Genomic DNA, 9,823 nt, shown 5'->3' on the forward strand with positions numbered 1-9,823 from the left:
TCCTTTACTTCAACCATGCAGAGATCAGTTTTCTGCTTTATTATGGCACACTGTTATTCAATTGATGGTCAGAATATAATAATAATGTGTAGTATATCCAGCATCTGCTGTTATTTTCAATCAAATAGTGTATAAAAATGTATTTTGACAGTTCAATCATACTGAATATAGAATGTATTACACTGGAAATGAATTGACCACATTGCATAGGTTTTCTATAGTGGAATATATGTCGAAGAAATTATTAGTCTTTAAACAATTTCACAAATGTATAATTTAATAAAACACTATCTTTCAAATTCACACACCCACACAGAACTACCTCAACAAAACACCATTATTTAGCTGTTGCAATACATTACCATTCCTTTATATTTGTGTCAGAGAGTAGAATCAAAATAGAAAAACTAGTAGAATAGACAGAATGTATCAATATCCTTTCCTAATGGCAAATTTGTATATTGTGCACGTGTATAATCACGTATTTTCATTGTACTTTCAAAGCAATGACATTAGTTGCAAAGCAGCACCTTGGAAAAATCTGGAGGTGTTTAGTAGATAATATGTACTAACAGTCAAATATAGACACATTTTAAGAGCTCCTGTAAAATGCAAATGGAAGACGTGACATTACGCTGTGACAGTATCTTAACATTAGACTATAAATCAGTGGTGAAAAAGGAGCACGAATCTGTGTTCATATTGCTACATTGAGTTAATATCCCCTAAACTTCATCGTTTCACAATACATGACGGTAGATGTAACATCCTGCAGTAAGGCAACAAGAGGAGAGATCCTTAAACCAACAGCGTACTTAACAGTACACAGAAAAACACAACGTAACACTAGTTATCTATCAGCATCATAACGGTTGTAAATACACAAATGGTCTGCAAATGTGCCATGTCATGATGAAAGAGTGGGCTCAAACATGAGCTTTGTGCCCCAGTTATGGGAAATCCTTAGTGTTGAGAAATGGTGTCATCGGTTTTACAGAAGACAGGTTTCCATGGCTCGATGTGCTTGGGGAAAGCTTTATTTAAGGTCCAGAACCATGGAAGCAGGGTTCTCCAGGTAGGATCTCCACATGTTGGAGAAACGACACATGGTTGCTCCGTCGATGATTCTGTGGTCGGCGGACCAGCTGACAGTCATGATGTGTGCTTTAACCAAGTCGCCCTTTGAGTTGAATCGGGGAAGGACCTACGGAGATTATACAGACAGTATGAATGAAGGTCAGTCAAATGCTGAAAATACACAATGCTGTCATAAAATCGTTTACAAACCTGCATCTTCCCAAGTGCACCGATAGCAACCTCGGGAGGTAATATAACTGGTTTTGCATAGGTTCCTCCAATCTGTTCAAAAGCAAGAGATGCAAACAATGAAACAAATTTAGCTGCAAATTATGGGAGGTCTCTGTGTAGCTTCTGACTCACCGATCCTATATTCGAGAGGGTGAACGTTCCTCCCATGAGATCGCTAGTTCCGAGCTGCCCTGACGCTCCCAACGTCTGCAGACGGTTGAGCTCCACGCCGATTTCGAAGACGCTGAGCATCTGCACATTCTTCACGTTAGGAACCAGAAGACCTTGGGTGGTGTCCATCGCCAGTCCAATGTTATGAGCAGCCTGAAAACAGATCAATGCTAAATGATCTACCCCAATTAAATCACAACGAATCAAAATAATGTCTTTAGATGGAAAGTTACCTTGTAGGTGATATTTGTGCAGTTTTCATCCAAAGATGCATTGAGAATGGGAAAGTGGAGAAGTCCGAGTGACGCAGCCTGTTTACGAAGAAAGCACACATATAAAACCCAAATCCATCTTTTTTTGCGCAATACCACATGTGCGATGATTTGAACATCTATAAAGAAGGAAATGTTTTTTACCTTGATGAAGAAAGGCATATAGCTGAGCTTCACTCCTCGAGATTCAGACAATCCCTTCAACTCAGATCGCAATCGGACCAGTTGGGTCAAATCCACTTCATCGCAGTAACCAAAGTGAGGAATCTTCAAAGCCGATGACATCGTCTTGACCATGGCTTTCTGAAAACCTGTTGCCAGGTCAATGCAAAGAAAGCCAATTCAATAACACATTTCTAGGCTGAACGTTATGCAATAATGTCTGGGTCTGAGTCAAAAAGGTATTAATGAAGCTCACACGGATAACGAAAAAAGGTCAGTGTGATATTTGAAAATTTGTAAACAAAGTTCACCTTTTATAGATTCAGTGCGGTCTTTGCCCGTAAACACAGGTTTGGGGACAACAGGAGTGGGAATGCTGGGTGCGGGTTTAGCAGCTGGAGCTGAAGGTACAGATGGTGCGGGAGGGGGCGGTTGAATCTCCTCGAAGGGGGCCGGGGGTAAGATGGCCCCTGTCTGTCGGGCTATGAAGTTGAGGATGTCCTCTTTGAGAATACGGCCGTCCTTTCCAGTGGCAACCACTTCACTTAATTTAATCTAGGGACAATTAAGGGTCATTTTAGCAATGGGTTCAATGGTTTTTAAAACAAGGAAATATGAAGATGGTGTTGCATTAAACAAAAGCTTTAGTTAAAGCCAGTGGATTGCTTTATTACCTCCTCTACCTGCAGCCATGACAACAACACTACTATCTGAAGCTATGTGAAACTGGAATGCTATTCTATTGCTCTCCAAAGAGGAGCTACGAACGTCTGCAGAAACATCCATGGCTGAAGGTAATATCTACCATGAGGCTGATTTATTGAGGCTAGTGCGATGCCTAGCAACTTTAAACCCTCGGTTAGAGTTTATGACCCCACATTAGAATTACTAAAGACCAACCCCCACCGACTCTGATGTTATGCTTGGCTTGAACCCATGTGGGTTTCTGATAACACTGGACTTTCCAGTCTAATCTAAACTTCAAAAAATCTATCTATCTAATTATCTATCTATCTGTCATTTCTGGTGCAAGAGAAATCATGACTTACGTTGTTCTCCATGGCTAAGCGCCTTACGGCTGGAGTGGCCTGAGTCTTGTGACCCTTGATCTCCTGGTGGGTGTGCTCCTCCTGAGACATGGCCGGAGTCTCCACCACATCCTCCTGAGGTCCCTCCACTGTACAACATCATAAAATATTATTTCCAAACCATATCTAACAGTCTAACTTAATATCAAACTATCAGCACTTACCCTTTCCTGTGTCTGTTTCAATGTCTACCAGAGGTTTTCCTACGTTGGCGATGGAATCTATTTCGTAGTAGAGTTTACGAATGATTCCATCATAGCGGCTTGTGATCGTGACTGACGCTTTGTCACTTTGAACTTCACAGATGCTGTCGAACTGAGAAACCTTATCACCTACTTTCACATACCTGATACACAAAAGATGATAAACAGATATTATAATGCCCCCTGCTGGTAAATTGATGTAAGTGTTGTATAGCTTGCCAAGAAAGAAAACTCACCATTCTTTAACTGTCACCTCCATTATACCTTCCCCAATATCTGAGAGCTTGAACTGCAAAATTGGTCCCGCTGCAACTGTAAGGAAGGGTCAAGAAAGGTCAATTTCATTCTACATGTTCAGAACTCAAGAACCCTGATCAAGATTCTTTAAATTTACCATAGCTTGTGTGAAAGAACCGATGCTGTGGCCCAGCAGTAAGTGAATACGAATGAGGTCGGTGTGCAAGGCAGGCTACCTGGACCCTAGAGCAGCAGTGCTTGTGCAGACGTGCAGAGACCTGAAATAACAAAGCTCATGTAAACAGAGTTTTAAAATATGACCACAGACATTCACACATAAAATCATACTTTATACATATCCACAAATCAGAGTACATGAATGACTTTAACAAACTAAAATTATAGAAAAAATATTTTCATGCATAAGTGATCCAATTTAAAGTAGATAACCCTCACATCACTTATTTGACATTAACTGTGGTTTTATTACAGTAAAAAGTGCAGTAACCATGTTTTATTGGTGGATTTAAACCCATTTGTTTAACCATAGTTTTAATACAGATATAACCAGTTATTTTGTGGTTACTGTGGTTTTAAACCAAAGAACTTTGGTAAGAGATATAATTCAACAGGATGCTTGTAATTTAAAAAAGGTCCGTTTGTTTACATTTTGGCAGCTACCCATACATATCATGCGTGTAGTGATTAAACTTGAGCTGTTAGCTGCAGGTTACTTTCGTATTTTAATGTCTTATACCCATTAATTTGCGCCAAACGGACGTCTTAATATAGACCGTATTCATTAAAAGTTTGTGCAAATGTTTAAATAATTTAAATGTGTAGTGAAGACATACCAGTCGTCTCATAAACGCGAATGGACCCCGCACGGTAATGACCGCCGCCATCTTTCCTCACCGATTTTGTGTAGCCGGATATGACGATGCACTCACGCCCCGCTCCGCTGGCCAATCAGAGAGCTTGTATTGAAGGACAAATAATTCATAGGCATCGCTGAGTGTTTTAAGATAAACAGATAAATCTATTAACCTCTCATACAGATTACTTACTGTCACGTCAATGGGAGTGGTTATTAAAATTAATAAATAAATAAACAAAAAACGGAACTTTGTTTTTATTTCATGTTAATACTTCTATCTGAATTAAACTTTCGACACAACTTCAACCAATCGCAAAGTAGTCAAAAGTGAGTGAAATTAGGTAACAAATGTATCAAGTCCATTTATGTAGAAAATAATACAGAACGTAACGTACAAATTATATATTTCCTGAAAAGTAATCCGAAAGGAATTATATCACATCAATAAATACATCCCACATTTAAATTACAATGTTTACTATATAAAACCCCGGTTGGAGTCATTTTGTTTCAACAACATTTCGCAACGCAATGCAGCCTGGACCTTTTTCATCTTTGTTCACTGTTTATTTATTTATATCGCAGTTTCATCCGTATACATAAATAACGTAGTATTTCCAAATGCATTACTCGTTATTTCATTAGATTAAATAGTTCCCAATTCATTTTTGATAGAACTGTACTTCATAACCGAGGCCTCCGCGCGTTTTATTCATATTCTTATCCAACCCAATGTTTTAGGACACGTTTAAATCCCCAACTGCGCCTAAATAAGAGAAATAAGGGTGTTTGGTGTCAAAATCAAACCGTCCTTGCTTATCTCCTTTTACATCTACAATGCGCGTCGCGTCACGCTACATCTGCGCATGCGCGGAGCTCGTCCACCATAGCAGTGTGACTGGCAAGACTAGTTGCGAGTCTTGACCGTATCGCTGGGAATTTCGTCGATTTTTTTTATTTCCGCCGAGTCAAGTCGTCATTTATTTATCCGGACCTACTAGCCATCGCGACGTACAGCGCATTCTCACTTCTGTTTTGAAAGACTGTCGGTTGCGCCCGGGGGATTGTGAGAAGTTCGCGCTTGTCGCCGCATTGTTTGTGCGCTACACGGCGGCTTATATTAACTTTAGTACAGTGTGGAAGTTGCGCTCCGTCTCTTTTTGTGATTCCCGTGCGCGCGTCTTCCATCTGCGGCGTGCTTTGAAGTCGAACTCGCGGGTACTTTGTAGAAATTTCTCGAATTTCGCGAAAATGGCCGCAACAACGTTCGAAATGGACGGAAGTGTAATGGAAGGGGTGAGTGTTCGTTCGCCTGTCCTTTTCGTTTAATTTTGTCTGTTAATCGCTCATCGTTTAGTAAATCGCTTTGGCACGGCTAAAAGTTTATTTAGCGGTTTCTTGAAACTAATGTCCGATGGTTTTCTTTGAAGGGAGGACAGATTTTAAGGGTGTCTGCGGCGCTGAGTTGCATCCAAGGGGCGTCAATCAAAATAAATAAAATCCGAGCCGGTAGAAGCACACCGGGTTTGAGGTAATGGTTGTTTGGTTTAAAACGCATTGTGTGTTCAGTTATATGTGTTTTGGGGGCATTTAAATAGTCATTTGTGATATGTGGAACATGTTACCCATACCCCCTCCCTTTGCTGTTCAACAGTGAATCATGAAACAAAGCAAAGTTGGGGTCTAGCAACTCAATTTTAACGGTACTGTTGGAGTCACCCGTACAGATAAACGACTATTTATCAAGAAAAGCAGTTTTTTTACAGTGTACGCCACTGAAAATGGAAGTTAAATAGTTTAAGCATGAATTTTTTATGGGATCCTTTGTTAGTTGGCACAGAAGCACATGGCTACTTTCCATGTACTTTTCATTTGTGCTGATAGCTTTTCTTTTTAACTTTGTATAAGAGCATTTTTAAAACCCTTCTTTATATGTCTTGTGTAAATTTACACGTGAACGTTACGGAACGGATCATGTAAAAACGCATCCAACAATAAAAGTTTGTTCAATCTCAAAGTTTGATATCCACATCTCACAAAGCATTTGCGTGTCTCTCCGTATCTAATATGAATGTTTTTCAAACAACACTTATCTCCTCAATTGTTATCACACACCCCCCCCCCCCTCCACCCCAACGTCAACAGGCCTCAGCATCTGTCAGGTCTCGAACTGGTGAGGGACATGTGTGACGGCAATCTGGAGGGAGCCACAGTGGGATCCTGCGAAATTACTCTCACTCCTGGGAAGATCAAGGGTGGCAATCTCATCGCCGACACTCAGACGGCCGGGTAAGAGACGGAACGCTTCATCAAAGCGTTTGATTTCTACATTTTCTTGCGTTCTTGAAATGTCACTGAAACCGGTCACAAAATGCATTTTGGGGTCTTTAGACTCAAGCTGTTTTTTGTGGGTTGTGTAGAAGCGTTGGGCTGCTGATGCAGGTGTCTCTGCCCTGCGCCTTGTTCGCGCAGGGTCCTTCAGAGCTCTGCTTGAAGGGTGGAACTAATGCTGAGATGGCACCTCAGATCGACTACACGATGAAGGTATAAAGCGCTGGCTGAATGGCTGTTTAACTTTTTCAATCTTCATCTTTAATATTTATTATGATGAAAACTTCCAATTCCCTAGGTCTTCAAACCGATCATGGAGCGATTCGGAGTTCATTTCGACTGCGATTTAAGAATGAGGTAAAACTACAAATGAGTTGGAACCTTACATTGTGCATCTGATGATTCTCAAACGGGTTTCAAAGCTAACCCGGAAACGATTTCCATTGAAAACAGAGGGTACTATCCCAAAGGAGGTGGAGAGGTTGTGGTCAAGGTGACCCCTGTGAAGGAGCTTAGTCCCATAAACATCACTGAAAGAGGAAACATCACCAAAATATACGGCAGGGCGTTCGTGGCTGGAGTTTTGCCATTCAAGGTACAGGAAAACCAGCGACAACCATCTCATAAGAGCATAACTGGCCATGAAAAAGATATGGCATTGTTTTCCAACACATCAGTTTTGTTGTTTATAAAACAGTTTATTTTGTAATTTAATCGTTCTTTGTCCAGTTGGCAAAGGACATGTCCACGGCGGCAGTACGCACTATCAGAAAAGAGATTAAGGACCTGTACATCAACATTCAGTCTTTGCAAGAGAAGGACAAGGCATGCGGCAATGGCAACGGCATTATGTGAGTTTATCTGTGCTCTTGATTCGGCCCCATCTAGCATTTTTGACGTTTCGTTCGTGCTAACATGGCGTTTGTGTCTTTTGGCAGAATTGTTGCGGAATCATCCACTGGCTGCATATTTGCAGGGTCATCCCTTGGCAAAAAGGGTAAGTTGTCTGGTTGCCCGGAACATTCACATCAGATGCTACAGAACAATTGGTTCAGTGTTCTAGTTTTGACACTAGAGGGCACTACATCACAAAGCAAACCTGTACAGAAGAGCTTATGTTGACCAGAGGGTCAGGGAACATTGCTAAGCCTGAATTAGCCAATTGGATGCAAATGAATGAGACTATTTATTGGAAACATGATTGTTTCTTTATTGTCAGGCGTGTATGCTGACAAAGTTGGAATCGAAGCTGCCGAGATGTTGTTAAGAAACATCCGACACAATGGTTGCGTCGACGAGTTCTTGCAAGACCAGGTCAGCGAGGCATCTGACAGTATTAACGCAATAACAGCATTAATGTATGAATCGGTGTGGGGTAAATTATAAGTTTCTTTTACAGCTTATTCTTTTCATGGCCCTGGCGAATGGCACATCAAGAATGCGGACCGGCCCGATCACTCTACATACGCGGACAGCAATCCATGTCGCCGAGCAGCTCACAAACGTAAATTTACTGTCTACAGATCTATAGTTGCATCTAGACGCGTTCGATTGGAAAATCTAGGTCACCGAAGTACGTTCTCAATTTCGTGTTTTTTGTTTGCAGGCGAAATTTGTTACACACAAGGCCGAAGATGAGCAAGCCAACAACGACACCTACATTATCGAGTGCCAGGGAGTAGGTGCCACCAACTCGAGCTTGTAAACGTGGCTCATCCTCAGCCAACCTAAATGGAGGACTTGTAGCAGAGAGACACTACTACTGTAACTGGATAACTTAAAGATAGCTTGACATCATCTTCACGTTATCTCAGGATTCACGTTTTCATAGTTTCCGCATTGACCACGGGCCAGCCAGCCCTGTCCGTGCTTATTCCCTATGCTTGCCCCTTCCCTCTCTAAAACCTTTGTTACTCAGGGTATTGCCTTATACTGTAACGAATCGTCACCTTTCGGATAGTTCCTCTTTGCAATATTCTCACCTAGTTTGTCGGTGTGATTTCAGTTTTGAAACACTCAGATTTGTTTTCCACACCCTAACATAAGCCTTAAGGGTTAGAAACCTTCCGCTACATCGAATTGATCGAACCATTTTGCATGGAAATAGTAATTTACTGTACATTTGTCACTGGTAAATTAAGTGCACTGTGTGTACACGGAGAAAAAGAAAAGGTTATACAGCCCCCTTAAGTTTATGTAGCTGCTTTTTGTTCTGTGTTATTTAAGACGTTGTGTTGGTAAGAAACAAATTTCTGAAATTTCATCTTCGTTTTTCTTTCTTTTCTTCCATTGAGGTGCACAACAATTTTTTAATAAACTTGTGCGCTGTTGGTATTTGTTAAAAGTTGATTTAAGAATGACAAATGCTATTGGTTTCATTCCATGTTCATTATTAGTGTTTATTTATAAGATGGAATTGCAGTTTACTTTTTTGGCTACTTTATGCGAACTTTTGTTAGTTCCGTTCAAATATTTTTCAGGACAAAAAATACAATAAAATGAGTTAAAGACATTCATGTTTCTAACGTGACTTTCATTTAATAGAGCACTTTTTAAGTCTACAGTTACTTTTAGGTAGTTTTGCTATTTTGTTTATAAGCACCATAATGATGTAATCAAGCTATTGGCAGCCTTTCTTATGTACCTTTTAAAGGTATTTAGTGTGGTATTCTGCTGCCTCACACCCATATCAGGCCCTCTTAACAAATACACCAAAAGAAAGGTCTTGTTTAGCTCGTAATGCAAATCTTCACATTTAGACAGTCTACAAGTGTTTACGGTTACCAATCCAGCCGGAGTCTTGTCCCTTGGGCCCCTTTGTGCTCCGGGCCAATACAATTACTCCCGGCAGATGCCAGAACAATAGGGGGAGAAGAAGAGAGTGGGGCAAACCATGTGATGAGCCGTGAATATGCATGGAGCCCTTGGGTCTGGAAAAGGGCACATCTACATTGATGAAAGGAGAAGCTTCCCTCTGGGAGGTGGTGGGTGTGGTTTCTGAAGGGCATTTAAGGGTCTGTCAGTCTGATCATTGGCTGTCTGGTACATCTGTTGCTTTGAGTAATTAAGCGCCGGTGGAGCAGAAAAGGAACATCTTTGCATTTTTATATGAAATCTTTTAATTGACGTTCTGTTTTAATTAGAATTATTCAGGAAAACATCGTACCCCAAAAA

At 40.8% G+C, this 9,823-nt stretch overlaps 2 protein-coding genes across 2 annotated transcripts; one reads left to right on the plus strand and one right to left on the minus strand.

The window, feature by feature from the left end:
- Positions 1-6: 6 nt before the first annotated feature.
- Positions 7-4,409, minus strand: dbt (dihydrolipoamide branched chain transacylase E2). The gene is made up of 11 exons (XM_079470736.1): positions 4,296-4,409; positions 3,599-3,719; positions 3,441-3,516; positions 3,166-3,347; positions 2,963-3,090; positions 2,225-2,468; positions 1,896-2,062; positions 1,713-1,790; positions 1,441-1,632; positions 1,288-1,359; positions 7-1,204 (listed from the first exon to the last, which is right to left on the minus strand). The coding sequence occupies exons 1-11, from the start codon at positions 4,344-4,346 to the stop codon at positions 1,037-1,039; spliced, it is 1,479 nt and encodes a 492-aa protein (XP_079326862.1). The 5' UTR covers positions 4,347-4,409; the 3' UTR covers positions 7-1,036.
- A 690-nt stretch (positions 4,410-5,099) lies between these two features.
- Positions 5,100-9,161, plus strand: rtca (RNA 3'-terminal phosphate cyclase). Its single transcript, XM_079471692.1, has 11 exons — positions 5,100-5,614; positions 5,749-5,849; positions 6,464-6,607; positions 6,739-6,862; positions 6,948-7,006; positions 7,103-7,244; positions 7,379-7,500; positions 7,588-7,646; positions 7,869-7,963; positions 8,049-8,153; positions 8,256-9,161. Exons 1-11 carry the CDS (start codon positions 5,570-5,572, stop codon positions 8,352-8,354), a joined length of 1,095 nt encoding a protein of 364 aa, XP_079327818.1. The 5' UTR covers positions 5,100-5,569; the 3' UTR covers positions 8,355-9,161.
- Positions 9,162-9,823: the final 662 nt, after the last annotated feature.

This window comes from Barbatula barbatula, assembly GCF_947034865.1.
Source record: "Barbatula barbatula genome assembly, chromosome: 13".
In the NCBI taxonomy this organism is placed as follows: domain Eukaryota; kingdom Metazoa; phylum Chordata; class Actinopteri; order Cypriniformes; family Nemacheilidae; genus Barbatula; species Barbatula barbatula.